This window comes from Lucilia sericata, unplaced genomic scaffold (genome assembly GCF_015586225.1).
Source record: "Lucilia sericata isolate MDLA Ls3-8-SP2 unplaced genomic scaffold, ASM1558622v1 Contig000603F_arrow, whole genome shotgun sequence".
NCBI classification, from domain to species: domain Eukaryota; kingdom Metazoa; phylum Arthropoda; class Insecta; order Diptera; family Calliphoridae; genus Lucilia; species Lucilia sericata.
The window spans coordinates 16,730-33,884 of record NW_023994610.1 but is presented as its reverse complement, the minus strand read 5'-3'; the positions used below and the strand labels follow the sequence as shown (position 1 = coordinate 33,884).

General features: G+C 33.6%; 1 protein-coding gene across 1 annotated transcript in view; it reads right to left on the bottom strand.

The window, feature by feature from the left end:
• Positions 1-7,202, bottom strand: part of LOC119606571 (proteoglycan Cow) — a 31,467-nt gene extending 24,265 nt beyond the window's left edge. Inside the window, exon 1 of the mRNA XM_037960130.1 lies at positions 6,962-7,202. Within this exon, the coding sequence (XP_037816058.1) occupies positions 6,962-7,202 (241 nt within the window). The remainder of the gene's footprint in view (positions 1-6,961) is intronic.
• Between the last annotated feature and the right edge of the window lie 9,953 nt (positions 7,203-17,155).

The window sequence follows — 17,155 nt, the reverse complement described above, 5'->3', positions numbered from 1 at the left end:
AACTGAACTAGAACTGAACTAGAACTGAACTAGAACTGAACTAGAACTGAACTAGAACTGAACTAGAAACTGAACTAGAACTGAACTAGAACTGAACTAGAACTGAACTAGAACTGAACTAGAACTGAACTAGAACTGAACTAGAACTGAACTAGAACTGAACTAGAACTGAACTAGAACTGAACTAGAACTGAACTAGAACTGAACTAGAACTGAACTAGAACTGAACTAGAACTGAACTAGAACTGAACTAGAACTGAACTAGAACTGAACTAGAACTGAACTAGAACTGAACTAGAACTGAACTAGAACTGAACTAGAACTGAACTAGAACTGAACTAGAACTGAACTAGAACTGAACTAGAACTGAACTAGAACTGAACTAGAACTGAACTAGAACTGAACTAGAACTGAACTAGAACTGAACTAGAACTGAAACTAGAAACTGAACTAGAACTGAACTAGAACTGAACTAGAACTGAACTAGAACTGAACTAGAACTGAACTAGAACTGAACTAGAACTGAACTAGAACTGAACTAGAACTGAACTAGAACTGAACTAGAACTGAACTAGAACTGAACTAGAACTGAACTAGAACTGAACTAGAACTGAACTAGAACTGAACTAGAACTGAACTAGAACTGAACTAGAACTGAACTAGAACTGAACTAGAACTGAACTAGAACTGAACTAGAACTGAACTAGAACTGAACTAGAACTGAACTAGAACTGAACTAGAATGAACTAGAACTGAATTAGAACTGAACTAAAACTGACCTAGAACTGAACTAGAATTAACAGTATTTATTTGATAAATTTTTTCTGTCTACGTTTCTGCCAGTAAAAATTAGATCAAAAGTAATATATTAACCCAAAGGTCCCTATAGACCCAAATGAAGTTTCAAATTTGTGGTATGCCTCTAACAAGTATCTGCTATTGCTTTTTCAAACCAACAAGTGTAGATTATGGATATAACTAATTTGGCGAAATTTTTGGCATACCACCACGAGATGGCCAATGTTGTATAATTACTGAAAATAATTTTTTATGTCATTAGAAATCAAACCCAATTTCTAATTTAAACCAAATTTTTTAAAATTTTTATTTGTTTTAATTTTAAGATTAAAATATTTATATATGGGCATTTCTACCTAGAAGTATATTTTTGTCACATCGCGACTCATCATTGCCTATATCTCCGAACTTTTTGATTTTTCGCAAATATACTATTTTACATCCCTAAATCAAAAAGTCCATAAAAAGTTATTTGTTGATAATATTTGTTTTGACCATATCTCCAATTCTTATGCACCGATTTTACTGGTTTTAAACAACTAAATACTTAAAAGCATATTTAAATTAATTATCTTAGATTTGGATTCCGAAGACATATAGAGCCTTCAAAAAACTGATAAAAAAACGTTGGACAGACATTAGTAGTTTCTCATAGTTTTTAATACTCTGTTCGACTATGATATGCTAACATGCATATTTGTAAAGAATGTCAATAGTTATATCCCTAGTGTACATGTACGCTAATACTTTTGAACTAATAACAAGACATTGGTCGAGAGCCGAATTGTTTTCTAAAGTGTAGGTATTTTGTTGCTATCGCTTCAGTTACTGTTGCTACTGGTGTTTTTGTTATTGTTAATACACAATTGTGGCAGTCGTATCAATTGTTTTCATGCAAATAATGTTTTCATTAGAAAAACTATTCAACCAAAAACAACATTTTGTGATTTTTTCCTCCTGAGTAGATGTAGAGATTTATCCATTATTTTGATCATCGCATAAAAGCAAGTAATAAAAGTGGATACAGGGGTGGGAGAAAGTAATTGTTGTTTGGGTTATTTTTAAGAATTTTGATTTTCCTTGGTTTTGATATTAAAGCTTAGCAATTTTTTATGCTATAAATTTAATATTAAGTGTATATATGAATGTATATATATATTTGAATTTGTTGAATATTTGAATTTTTACCAAAATGTTAAACTCTATTATTGGACAACAAATGTGGCATTAATTTTGAGCAAAAGCACAAACAAACTTCAATTATTCCTTACTCAAAATAAATATTATCTGCTTCTCTCTTCTTCCATTAAATATTTATTTTTCATATTATAACATTCATATTTTACAATACATATTTATGTATGTTGTCCACTTTACTAGACTTCTTGCTTTTTCTCATTTTCTTTTTTAACTTTACAACAAATTTCCATTATAAATTTCTTGTGTCTTCGTGTCGGTGTATTGCTTTAACCTGTAAAACTTGTTAAATAATGAAAAGTAAAATATGCAAAAGTTTTTCTTTTTATCTTATTTATTCTTTTGAGGAAATTTATTCAGATATTTTTATCAGTTGTGCACGGTACAAATGTAGGTTTCCGATTAATAATTTATTAATGAGTTCAAAGAACTTCTCTCATGTTTCTAGCCTTCACCAACAAGTGTAGTGATATTTCTACATTGTTCAGTAGTCATCCTTTAAGGTTTAAAGAACTAAAATCTTATACAGAACTAGAACTGAAATGAACTATGTAGAACTGAACTAAGACTGAATCAGAACTGAACTAGAACTGAACTAGAACTGAACTAGAACTGAACTAGAACTGAACTAGAACTGAACTAGAACTGAACTAGAACTGAACTAGAACTGAACTAGAACTGAACTAGAACTGAACTAGAACTGAACTAGAACTGAACTAGAACTGAACTAGAACTGAACTAGAACTGAACTAGAACTGAACTAGAACTGAACTAGAACTGAACTAGAACTGAACTAGAACTGAACTAGAACTGAACTAGAACTGAACTAGAACTGAACTAGAACTGAACTAGAACTGAACTAGAACTGAACTAGAACTGAACTAGAACTGAACTAGAACTGAACTAGAACTGAACTAGAACTGAACTAGAACTGAACTAGAACTGAACTAGAACTGAACTAGAACTGAACTAAACTGAACTAGAACTGAACTAGAACTGAACTAGAACTGAACTAGAACTAGAACTGAACTAGAACTGAACTAGAACTGAACTAGAACTGAACTAGAACTGAACTAGAACTGAACTAGAACTGAACTAGAACTGAACTAGAACTGAACTAGAACTGAACTAGAACTGAACTAGAACTGAACTAGAACTGAACTAGAACTGAACTAGAACTGAACTAGAACTGAACTAGAACTGAACTAGAACTGAACTAGAACTGAACTAGAACTGAACTAGAACTGAACTAGAACTGAACTAGAACTGAACTAGAACTGAACTAGACTGAACTAGAACTGAACTAGAACTGAACTAGAACTGAACTAGAACTGAACTAGAACTGAACTAGAACTGAACTAGAACTGTACTAGAACTGAACTAGAACTGAACTAGAACTGAACTAGAACTGAACTAGAACTGAACTAGAACTGAACTAGAACTGAACTAGAACTGAACTAGAACTGAACTAGAACTGAACTAGAACTGAACTAGAACTGAACTAGAACTGAACTAGAACTGAACTAGAACTGAACTAGAACTGAACTAGAACTGAACTAGAACTGAACTAGAACTGAACTAGAACTGAACTAGAACTGAACTAGAACTGAACTAGAACTAGAATGACTAGAACTGAACTAGAACTGAACTAGAACTGAACTAGAACTGAACTAGAACTGAACTAGAACTGAACTAGAACTGAACTAGAACTGAACTAGAACTGAACTAGAACTGAACTAGAACTGAACTAGAACTGAACTAGAACTGAACTAGAACTGAACTAGAACTGAACTAGAACTGGAACTAGAACTGAACTAACTAAGCAACGAACTAGAACTAACTGAATGAAACTAGAACTGAACTAGAACTGAACTCGAATGAACTAGAACTGAACTAGAACGAACTAGAACTGAACTAGAACTGAACTAGAACTGAACTAGAACTGAACTAGAACTGAACTGAACTGAACTAGAACTGAACTAGAACTGAACTAGAACTGAACTGGACTGAACTAGAACTGAACTAGAACCTGAACTAGAACTGAACTAGAACTGAACTAGAACTGAACTAGAACTGAACTAGAACTGAACTAGAACTGAACTAGAACTGAACTAGAACTGAACTAGAATCTAGAACTGAACTAGAACTGAACCAGAACTGAACTAGAAACTGAAACTAGAACTGAACTAGAACTAAACTAGAACTGAACTAAACTAGAACTGAACTAGAACTGAACTAGAACTGAACTAGAACTGAACTAGAACTGAACTAGAACTGAACTAGAACTGAACTAGAACTGAACTAGAACTAAACTAGAACTGAACTAGAACTAAACTAGAACTGAACTAGAACTAAACTAGAACTGAACTAGATCTTAACTACATACGCACATTTTTATGCATTTATAAAAGTAATTTTCAATGTGTGCTTGTTTAGTAACCAAAACTTTCCTTTGTATTTAATGAATAATTTTACAACATCTTATGATGCCTAAAATTCGTTGCGTCTGTTGCATAAAATAATTAATTGTTCTCCTTTTACTCTATTTTTTTTTATTTTTCTCTCCTATTATTTATTGTTAGAGCTTTTAACAAGTTGCTTTTGTGAATGCGGTTCCGTGCGATTTCATTTTAGCGTCTGTTTCAGGTCCTTATTTAATTTTTCTTTTTATTTTGGCTCTTATAACATCATGTTTGCTTTAAATGTTCTGTCTCCCTCCAATACTCACTTTTCTTACACCACTTTTAGCTGCTTTGTTAATTGATTTTTTAATTGAATAGGTTTGCCAGATTTCGTTGTTGTTTTATCTTTAGGTTTGCCCTGTTAACAGCGCCATCTCTTTTAATTGTTAGTATTTTTGTTGTTGTTTTATTATTTAAATTTGTTTTTTACTTTATTGTTAATAAATCTGGCTTTAATTTACGAACTTTTTTATTTTTACTATATTATTTGTATGAGTGTGATAGTAGAGCCAAATATAAAATTGTTAATACTTTTGAAATTTAATTTCCTTGTTGAGCTTAATTGGTTAAAGATGGAAAATGTGAAGCAGAGATGAACTTTTAGTTAATATGAGAGGGGAAGATTAAATTGAATGTACAAGTTTTGTTCTTCAGTTTAAATGGTAATTTTGAAAGGCTATTTGAAAATGTTTATGTTTTACTAGAAAAATAATTTCTTAGTTAAGTTAAATAATATATATGTATATTCTGTAATTTTTTGAAAATTGATATTGATAAAGTATAACTACTGTAAAACTGAAGCACAAGAACCATGTAGAAAAAATCTAGAACAAAACCGGAAAAGAGCTAGAACTAAAAAGTTACATAACTAGAAGATAACTAGAACCGAATTAGAACATAACTAAAACCTAACTAAAACTTGAACTAAACTAGAATAATACTTAACTAGAACCGAAATAGAACAAAACTAAAACTAAGACAGAACTAGAACTCAACTAGAACAGAACTAGAACAGAACTAGAACAGAACTAGAACTGAACTAGAACAGAACTAGAACAGAACTAGAACAGAAGTAGAACAGAACTAGAACAGAACAGAACTAGATAGAACTAGAACAGAACTAGAACAGAACTAGAATAGAACTAGAACAGAACAAGAACAGAACAAGAACAGAACTAGAACAGAACTAGAACAGAACTAGAACAGAACTAGAACAGAACTAGAACAGAACTAGAACAGAACTAGAACAGAACTAGAACAGAACTAGAACAGAACTAGAACTAGAACAGAACTAGAACAGAACTAGAACAGAACTAGAACAGAACTAGAACATGAACTAGAACAGAACTAGAACAGAACTAGAACAGAACTAGAACAGAACTAGAACAGAACTAGAACAGAACTAGAACAGAACTAGAACAGAACTAGAACAGAACTAGAACAGAACTAGAACAGAACTAGAACAGAACTAGAACAGAACTAGAACAGAACTAGAACAGAACTAGAACAGAACTAGAACAGAACTAGAACAGAACTAGAACAGAACTAGAACAGAACTAGAACAGAACTAGAACAGAACTAGAACAGAACTAGAACAGAACTAGAACAGAACTAGAACAGAACTAGAACAGAACTAGAACAGAACTAGAACAGAACTAGAACAGAACTAGAACAGAACTAGAACAGAACTAGAACAGAACTAGAACAGAACTAGAACAGAACTAGAACAGAACTAGAACAGAACTAGAACAGAACTAGAACAGAACTAGAACAGAACTAGAACAGAACTAGAACAGAACTAGAACAGAACTAGAACAGAACTAGAACAGAACTAGAACAGAACTAGAACAGAACTAGAACAGAACTAGAACAGAACTAGAACAGAACTAGAACAGAACTAGAACAGAACTAGAACAGAACTAGAACAGAACTAATACAGAACTAGAACTGAACTAGAAGTAAAAGTAATATAAGTTGTATAATTTTCATTAAAGTACAGTTTTTCTTTTCATTTCAAATGGAAAAGTTTTAATGAATCCAATAAATCATTTGTAGAAATTTTTTTATACACAAATCAATGATTTTAAACCTCAGTATATTTCGCTTTATGTTCACACAAAAATCCATTGCATTCATTATTTCCCATTTCCCATTTTCTTTTTTCATATTTTCCCCAACATCTAATATGTTTTTCACTTTAAGTCACTAATACGAGTACATAAATTCTGCCGATAGATTAACACTGTATTCAAAACCCGGCTCCCTTTGAGGATAGAAAGTACAAATAGGTATGAAGGTTTTTGTGTTTGAATATTTTTTTCACTTTAAAAGGGTTTTTCACTCCACTCTTAAGTTTTCAACACATTCTTATTGTAGTAAATTAAAAGAGTACTATTGAGTCAGTATACTTAAAAATGGCAAATAGAAAAAAAAAAAATAGGAAAAGGAGCTAAAAAAAAATTAAAAACAAAAAATCTTTATGTAGTTTGTAATCATGAACTTACCCTTGCATGGGCAAAATCCTTTGCATGCAATTCTTATGGATGTTGAATGTATGCAATTGTGATAATCCAATCTGCATAACGATGAATACGTTCTATTGTCGTTGCCACAAAGGAATGTTGGTTTTGCTACGGGACATGGCTTGCAATTGCTACAAATATTGTTCAGAGACACAATCAAACACACACGAAAAAGACACGCAAGAGTGATCATTTCAACAGAAAAGGAGTCGGTGAAAAACATGGTTATGGTGGCAGTTGTAGTGGCGATGATGGTATCGCGCGCCAACCACAAGTAACAGCCGTAGCAGTATTAACAGCAAATTGTGTAGAAGTAGCAGCAGTCGTAGTAACATTAGTTGTCATCACCATTGTGTGGTTTAAGAATGGTGAAATTTCAGCAGCGAGAAAAAAATTCACAAAAATAAATCACAATTGAGAAGACAAGGAAAAGAAAAGAAAGAAAAAATATTTATTTAAATTAATATTTTATATAAATTTATTTTCATTAAGTTTTATTTATTTTTTATTATAATTTTTATTTGATGTCTGGTTTTTTATTACAATTATGTATTATTATTTAATTTAAATTGTAATTTTAATTGTGATAAAAATTTATTGTTGTAATTAGAATTAACACTTAAAGAAACTCATTTACGTTATTTAAAAAATAATGTCAAGGGCAGTTTTGTTGTTCTTTTGAAAATATTAAAAATTAATGCTATGAATATTAATATAAAATTTAAAATGTTAGATGTATTTAATTCAGAAACTAGGAAATAGTTCTTTTTTATGAATAAGTAAACTACAAAACTAAGTACTTTTCAATTATAGACTAGTCTACGATTTAGCCTATTGACTAGTCTATGAACTATTTCATAAGTCTATAGAATAGTTTATGAAGTAGTCAAAGTTTAGTCGTGGAACTAGTCTACTGAGTAATGCATGACCAGCTCTATGAACTAGTGTATTGACTAGTATATGAACTTGTCTTTGGACTGGTCTATGGACTAGCCTTTTCTATAGGCTATATGCTATGTAGTAAAACTTAAATGAAATTAGAAAAGTATTTAATGCAACATTAGGGTACAGCGACATTTTTTGATGTCAAATGTTTTGTTTTGTGCCACTTCGAAAAGCCCAAAGAAAAAGAAAAAAAGTTTAAAGAAAATTGCATCTTCATCTACTTCCAAAAAAGGCCGGATGAGTTGTAGTACTCTGCTCTAAAAATTACCAGCCACGAAATTGTGAATGTGCTAAGGATTATTGGTTAGTTATGGATCATTGGATAGTTAAGTATCATTGGATAGTTAAGTATCATTGGATAGTTAAGTATCATTGGATAGTTAAGTATCATTCTTTAGTTATGGATCATTGGTTAGTTTAAGATCATTGGTAAGTTAAGGATCTTTGGTTAGTTAAGCATCATTGGTTAGTTAGTTAGTTTAGTTAGTTTAGTTAGTTAGTTAGTTAGTTAGTTAGTTAGTTAGTTAGTTAGTTAGTTAGTTAGTTAGTTAGTTAGTTAGTTAGTTAGTTAGTTAGTTTTTAGTTAGTTAGTTAGTTAGTTAGTTTTAGTTAGTTCGTTAGTTAGTTTCGTTTTAGTTCGTTCGTTCGTTAGTTCGTTAGTTAGTTAGTTAGTTAGTTAGTTAGTTCGTTCGTTCGTTCGTTCGTTCGTTCGTTTCGTTTCGTTGTAGTTCGTTAGTTCGTTCGTTCGTTCGTTCGTTAGTTCGTTCTTTCGTTCGTTAGTTTTCGTTCGTTTCGTAGTTCGTTAGTTCGTTCGTTCTTAGTTCGTTAGTTCGTTCGTTCGTTCTTTGTTCGTTAGTTCGTTCGTTTCGTTAGTTCGTTCGTTCGTTCGTTCGTTCGTTCGTTCGTTCGTTCGTTCGTTCGTTCGTTCGTTCGTTCGTTCGTTCGTTGTTCGTTCGTTCGTTCTTGTTCGTTTTCGTTCGTTCGTTCGTTCGTTAGTTAGTTCGTTGTTCGTTGTTCGTTCGTTCTTCGTTCGTTCGTTCGTTTTCGTTCGTTTTCGTTTTCGTTCGTTCGTTCGTTCGTTCGTTCGTTCGTTCGTTCGTTCGTTCGTTCGTTCGTTCGTTCGTTCGTTCGTTGTTCGTTCGTTTCGTTCGTTTCGTTCGTTCGTTCGTTCGTTCGTTTCGTTCGTTCGTTCGTTCTTCGTTTTTCGTTCGTTCGTTCGTTCGTTCGTTCGTTTCGTTCGTTCGTTCGTTTCGTTCGTTCGTTCGTTCGTTCGTTCGTTCGTTCGTTCGTGTCGTTCGTTCGTTCGTTCGTTCGTTCGTTCGTTTTCGTTTGTTCGTCTTCGTTCGTTCGTTCGTTCGTTCGTTCGTTCGTTCGTTCGTTCGTTCGTTCGTTCGTTCGTTCGTTCGTTCGTTCGTTCGTTCGTTCGTTCGTTCGTTCGTTCGTTCGTTCGTTCGTTCGTTCGTTCGTTCTGTTCGTTCGTTCGTTCGTTCGTTCGTTCGTTCGTTCGTTCTTCGTTCGTTCGTTCGTTCGTTCGTTTCGTTCGTTTTTTCGTTCGTCGTTCGTTCGTTTCGTTCGTTCGTTCGTTCGTTCGTTCGTTCGTTCGTTCGTTTCGTTGTTCGTTCGTTCGTTCGTTCGTTCGTTCGTTCGTTCTTCGTTTCGTTCGTTCGTTCGTTCGTTCGTTTCGTTCGTTCGTTCTTTCGTTCGTTCTTTCGTTCGTTCGTTGTTCGTTTCGTTCGTTTTCGTTCGTTCGTCGTTCGTTCGTTCGTTCGTTCGTTCGTTTTTCGTTCGTTCGTTCGTTCGTTCGTTCGTTCGTTCGTTCGTTCGTTAGTTAGTTAGTTAGTTAGTTGTTAGTTAGTTAGTTAGTTAGTTAGTTAGTAGTTAGTAGTTAGTTAGTTAGTTAGTAGTTGGTTGGTTGGTTGGTTAGTTAAGGTTTTAATCGGGATTTAAAATCTAAACATCGCCACACAGTTGTGTACTCTTTACGTCACAAAATTTAATATCATTTTTAAGTCAATTTTAATTACATTCCTTCATTCTGAAAGTAATTAAATTGAGTTAATTCTATTGAAATAGAAAGAAATCTGTTGTAAATTCATACATACCTATTGCATTTTAAATTAAAATCTTTACATTCTTAACATATGAAAACCCAATAAACTTTTGTTTCAGCTCTGTATGAACTGGTGATTTAATAATCTATTGATTTTTGTGTGTAAACCCTGCAGTTTGGGGGAGACATTTCTATTTTCATTACTATTAAAAAATGGGCAATTGATCGTTGCTTCCTATTTAAAGTATCTTCACTTTAGATTACTTGGGGTTAATAAAGTGGCTTGTGATTACATTTAAATGACAATTGACTTCCTCTCTGCATTGTAAATAGTTTGAAATATATGTATAAATCTGAGTGAACCAAGTAGTTGTTAGTGACAACTTATTTCTTATAGTTCTGCTTAAAAGTAAGCAGTCAGCAATATACTTATAGAAGTATTAAAGTAAGTATCTATGTAAAGTCGTATGTTGCTGCAGTATTTAAACTCATTCAACCATTAAGATTTTTTTTTAATACAACTACAACATTATTGCTGTTGGTTGTTTGGCAAGTAGTAAGTGCAACAATTGCAAATATTTATGGCATTTTGTTGTAATTTTTTTCTACTTAGATTTTCTACCTTTTTTCCAACTATTTGAGTTGTAACAAAACATTTATTCGTATAAATTTTTAATAGATTATGTTGTTGTGTTTATTTAAAACTTTTGTTTATTTCTACATTTGTACATAGGTATGAAGGTATGTTTGTAAGTATCTATAGAATGTAGTTAAAATATTTTATATGAATGTTGTGATTTAATCATCCATAAAATTTAACAACATTCTCATATTTGCGGAAGTTAAATTGTATTTTATTATTGTGTGTAAAATACACACATACAAACATGTGTTAATGTTCAATAGACAATGAAATGTATAATTTAATTAAAACATGTGTTCAACTCTACTCGTTTCGATTCAATTTAATTTTCATTTCACTTCTTTTATGGTCTGTAAACAAAAAGCAAAGTACAAGAAATAAATCCCATAAAATTTTATTCACATAAAAGTCAATTACACAGTTTATGTATGAAATGGATTTTCTTTTACTTATTTTATTTAAATATTAAAATATTAGGAAGTTGTTAAAAATTGCATAAGACTAACAGTGATTATAAAATAATAGGAATAGAACTGGGAATATGATTACGGCTAGGTATGGGATTAGGACAGTAAATAGAGTGTGACCAACAGTAGGACTAAGAATAGGACAGGAATAGGAATGTGAATAAGACGGGGAATAGGACTAGCAATGGGGCTAGGGATAAGACTAGGAATATGACTAGTAATAATATTATGATTAGGCATGGGATTAGGACTAGAACTGTGAATAGAACACGGACTAGGACTGTGAAATAGGACATGTATCAGCAATAGGATTAGTAATAGGACTAGGAATTCACATGAATACTTTGGGTCTCCAGTGGTTACATACTTTAAAATAATATAACTAAAAATACGATTAGGAATATGACTAGGAATACGACTAGGAATAGGACTAGAAATAGGACTAAGAATAAGATAGGACTAGTAAAGTACTAGGATTAGAACTAAGAATGGAATATGACTGGAGGACTAGAAGTAGGACTAGGCTTAGAATAGGTCATAGAATAGGACAAGATATAGGACTAGGAATAGGTCTTGGAATAGGTCTAAGAATAGGACTACAAATAGAACCATGAATAGGAGTAGTACTGGGAATAGAACTAGCAAAGGGACTAGGATATAGGAATATTACTGAGAATAAGACAAGAAATGGGATTAAAACTACAACTAGTCCTTCCTGATATTCCCCGTCCATACTGTCAAAGGTGAACCTATGTTTACCTCCTTCGTTCAGGTGATGAAACATGTTGATGAAGACTTCACCAGCGAAGTGAAGTCATTTCAGGTTAAGTCCAATGAAAAAATTGTGTATTTCTCTGAGATAGCCCTTCACCAGATTACATAGTCCATCAACGTCTTGACCCGTCGCTGTAATAGTACAGTCGTTCTCATAATATAAAGTTTCCACAATTTGTGGGGGTGTGCGGAGTATAGAGAGGTAGAAGTTAAACAGGATTCAACACCGCCCTGTAGTATTTTCCGTTTAACTTTACGGGTTTTTGAATACTTGTCTCTAAATGCAAAGAACGACTTAAAACCACTCAGAAAACTTTTTCGAAATCCATTTCTTCAATTTGTTCGGCATGGTGGACCCTCATCTTGGTGTATTGCAATCCCGGGGAAAGAGGTGCTACTAGTACCTCTAGTCTGCCGTGATTGTAAACTGGTGATGTCACTTCACTCCTTGGCTAGTCCTTGGTATGATTCGGCATGGGGTCTAACCAGAGAACCCATAATCTGGTACTACGGGTAGTTAGTTGCCCGCAAGACTTGTCCTGACTGGTCAGTTGGTTGAGATTTCTTCGGGATTCAAATAGTGGCTGTGGTTTAAACCCAAATTCGTGGGAAGAGTATGTTGCGGTTAAAAGACTGATGCACGGTTAAGTCTGTATTTCGGGATTAGTTCGGTGCTGTTGCCGAATGACAACAGATACCCCACAGAGCAGTGACTGTGGGACTATGCATTGGAAATGAGTTGGTGTTAATTGTATATGAAACGGGCCCTGCCAACCCGTATACATAGAGTGTGTTGGATGGTGTTCCCTATTGAGTGTGTCGGATGAACGGGTTTAATGGTGATGGATAAAAGGTATCTTATAGAAGTGATACCATTAAACTCTGTTCATACCAGATTTACTACAGTGTGTCACTGTGAGTAAGAACAACATCTCGGCACATTTCGGTGTACCGGTTACGTCTCTAGGTGCTGCTGCCGACTCAACAAAGCCCATCCCATCTGCGTGGTTGTAAACGGAAGTGATGTTTTTGCATCTCGGTAAGAAGCACAATGGGGCGGTGGTGAGTCGTTACTCCCAGTGGTTAAAAAAGACCACCGTGAAAAAGGGACAAAACGGCAGGTGTTCACGAAAAGCACTTTGATATTCGTGTGCATCTTATGAAATCCATGATGGTGGGGAGCTGGAGGAGGAGTTCCTTAAGTGTCTTCGCGATTGATGACAGCAAGGAAAGCGGTTTGTCCCTCTGTCGTCTTTTTCCCTGGTTTACGTATCGGTATGACTCTACCCTTTTTCCAGTGTTTGGATATTATCAAGTTACTCGTTGACAAAATAAAACCCTTGTCAAAATCATCATCGGGTCAATCACCTTGCATGATTTGGCCGCAATGATGATTTTTGCAACTTCAGAAGGGGTGAAGTGTTGCGGAATGTCCGTTACTGCAAGGTTGTGAGGTTTGCGAATAACTCTTTGTTTTGCCTGGTCTCTCTCTCTCTCTGGGTTTGGCTTGCTTTGCCTTACATTTAGGGTATCATAAGATCGTCCCTGCTTGCCTGACTTACTTTCTTACTTATTTTTAATCGTTTTATAAAAACAAACATTTAAATCCATATGTAATTTGTATTATTTGTAACATATGCTAATAAATTACCCAAAAATATATAACAAATAAATCATTTAAACAATTTCCCAAAATTATAAAAAAAGATAAAGTTTTTCTTTATAATGCACAACTGATTTGTCATGGTCAAAAAATGTAATCCAAATCAATCGTCATGAATTTTAGAAATAGAAAAACGACAAAATAAACTAAATAAATAAAAGACAGAGAAAGATCAACATTTTAGACAAACGAAAAATTCAACATGAATTAGAAGGCATCAAATCAAAAGCCATAAATCCATTAAAACACAGCGTTATTTTTCTATTTTAACTTTTTTTGTTTTTGCCTTTTTTTCTAGGTAGGAAATACTATTTGTATGTATAGAAATTTATTTTTACCAAATCACCCAACGCTTTAGAAAAACATTCGTCGTCATTGAGCTAAAAAAAAACAACCACAAAAACCTTAAAAACCCATTTTATGTATTGATGGCATTTGGTATTTATTTTTTGGTCTTTTTTTGTAGATATGTTGCTCTATAACTACTACTAAATCTAACGAAATACACAATGTTTATACCCTGCACCACTTTGGTGGGGAAGGTATATTGGGTTTGTGCTGATGTTTGTAACGTATAATAATATTGGTCCTATACCTACCTTAATGTATACCAATCGGCTTAGAATCATTTTCTGAGTCGATTTAGCTATGTCCGTCCGTCTGTCCGTCCAATTTTGAAGATAATCCAATGAAATTTGGTACATGATTTTCTTTTGTCCCAGGGACGAAGCCTAAATGGTTACGATCGGTCCATTATTTCACCTAGCCCCCATACAACTGAACCCCTGAATAGGGCTTGTAAACCTTGTAATCAAACTACAGGTCGCAATTTTGAAGATATTTCAATGAAATTTGGCACACAATCCATTGAAAATGGTTAATATCGGTCCATTATCTCACCTAGCCCCCATACAACTGAACCACCGAATAGGGCTTGTAAACCTTGTAATCAAACTACAGGTCGCAATTTTGAAAATATTTCAATGAAATTTGGCACACGATCTCCTATGGTACTAGAGACGAAGTCCATTAAAAATATCGGTCCATTATCTCACCTAGCCCCCATACAACTGAACCCATGAATAGGGCTTGTAAACCTTGTAATCAAACTACAGGTCGCAATTTTGAAGATATTTCAATGAATTATGGTACCGGAGACGAAGCCTGTTGAAAATGGTTAACATCGGTCCATTATTTCACCTAGCCCCCATACAACTGAACCGGACTAATGGGGCTTTTAAGTTCATAATTATGTTTAATATACTCGTATCCCGACAAAAAGCTGCAAAACCAAGTTCTATACTAGCCTTGATGACTCTCATGAATTTTATAATTATAGGGTCTCATTTGACCATATACAAATCCCGCTTCAAAATTCGACTTAAATGTCCACAATTTTATTCAACAATAAATGGCTTAAGTATATCTGAGGCAAGGTACAATTCAACTTAAATGCTTTATTATGAAAACTAAATCACATTTTTTGTAACAGGTGTAAGGTATTATATGGTCGGCCTCGCCCGACTATAATTTCTTACTTGTTTTTATTTGTATTTTCTAAGCTTTGACTATCGCCAGCGGTTTTTTGGGCGGTCGATACTTTTGACTTCCTAAATGTGGTTATACAAGAGCCATTTTATATATGTTTCCGTTTAAATGCAGGTAACAAGCCAGAATTTTAGTTTTATAAAGTAATCTAGCGGGTAGTTAATCGCCACTTTAGTGTCCCTAGGTAATCTAGAAAGTAGACACTTTGAACTTTTTGTTTGCTATTCTATACATTTGAATGTATGTAATTAATGAACCCACTAGGTTATTTATATAATAGATGGTAGCAATAAGAAACTTAAACCTAGATCATTCCAACCCACAAATAACTGCAGGGTAAGTCCTCAAAGAATCTGTAGCAAAAACAAGGTGTGTTTATATTGTACTCTGCTAGCTGCACGTTATAAAAAAAAAATAAATAAAAACCATTTGCAAAAACTTAAACAAAAAAATATAACATTTTATCGTATGAACTAAAAAATGTTACAAATAATGAAACAAAAAAATTTTTTGTAAATGAATTTAACAAAGTATTTTTGGTTCTTATTTTTTTTGTTATTTTCATTCAATATTGAAAATAAACAATAACCAAAAAAACGCATTTGTTACATTTTATTTTTTTGTTTGTTTGTTTAGAATATATAGAGAATTTAATGTATTTGTTCAACTATATGTTGTGTGCCACGTTGTGGTTGAATGTAAATGGGTGGAGTAACACAGTAGCACTGTGTCAGCAGATTTTCTCTTTGTTGGGGGTTTGGACACAGTGGTTTTAAAGCCAACAAATAGGGGATTAGACATTTATTTATCTTTTTTTGTAGTTTACTTAAAAACATTTATTTAATTATTTAAATTCTTTCTTTTTCAGAAAATCCAGTTTTAATTCATCATCATCATGATTAATTTATCAACATTATACACACAGGTTAGTAATACATATTTGTATTATAATCCTTTAATCATTTAATTTAAAACAATTGCTGTAATAAAATTACAATACAAATTTTAGAACTAAATAACGAAATTGAAAATTTTTTAAATTTCTTCTTTTAAAAATAACCCAAAAAACTTGATAGGATGATGTATACTACATCAAATCCGAAGAAATACACCTAGGCCCCTATTGGGTCTGTTGTGCGCTCCTTTTCATAAAAAATTCAATGTTTAGAAACTCAGTTTCCTAAACGAAATTCCTAAGAATTTTCCAATCACTGTTAGTCAGTTATGTTATTTTCGGAATAACATCACTTCCAAGATACTTCGACGAATGCCTGACCGTGGCAATGAAAGTGCTCTAGAGTTTCACTGTCCCCTCCACATGCTCTACATAGAAGTGCTCGTACTCTACCTCGTACTAACGTTCATTTTTAGGAGATTTCTCGTCTTGCTCTCGTTAGGGTCAACCCAAAGGATCTTTGTGATTCTAACCAGCGTTTCATTATTCCAAGAGGCCTTATTGGATTCTCTCATCCATATTTTTAGTTCAGCTTTTGTTGCGTCGAATGGTTTTGCGTTTGGCAGATTAACTGCCTCGAGCTCCCTTCGCTTTAAAGCTAATACATTCCAATTAGTGTTATTGCATAGATGTGCTCGTAATCCTATGTGTCCACTCAGAATACGTACCATCATACTAACCTCAGACTTGCTCATTTTGAGGAGATCTCTCGTCTTTCTCTCGTTAGGGTCACCCCATAGGACCTTTGTGGTTCTAACCACCGTTTCATTATTCCAAGAGGCCTTATGGGATTCTCTCATCCATATTTTTAATTCTGCTTTTGTTGCGTCGAAAGGTTTTGCGTTCGTCAGGTTAACTACCTCTAGATCCGTTCCCTTTATAGCTATTTCATTTGCCCTTTCGTTGCCGTCTACTCCCGAGTGGCCTGGTATCCATATGATGTAAACCTTACCTCTGGAGAATAATGAGCTTAAAGCTTTCTTACAATCCAATACGTTCTTGGATTTAATTCTAATCCATATTTATTCTAATCTAATTAACACATTCCCTTCTTACTCGGACTTCTGACTGGAAGCTTGTGTTATGTTTAGGTAAACGGTGGTATTTTTCTGTTTCTGGGTCTTCAATATA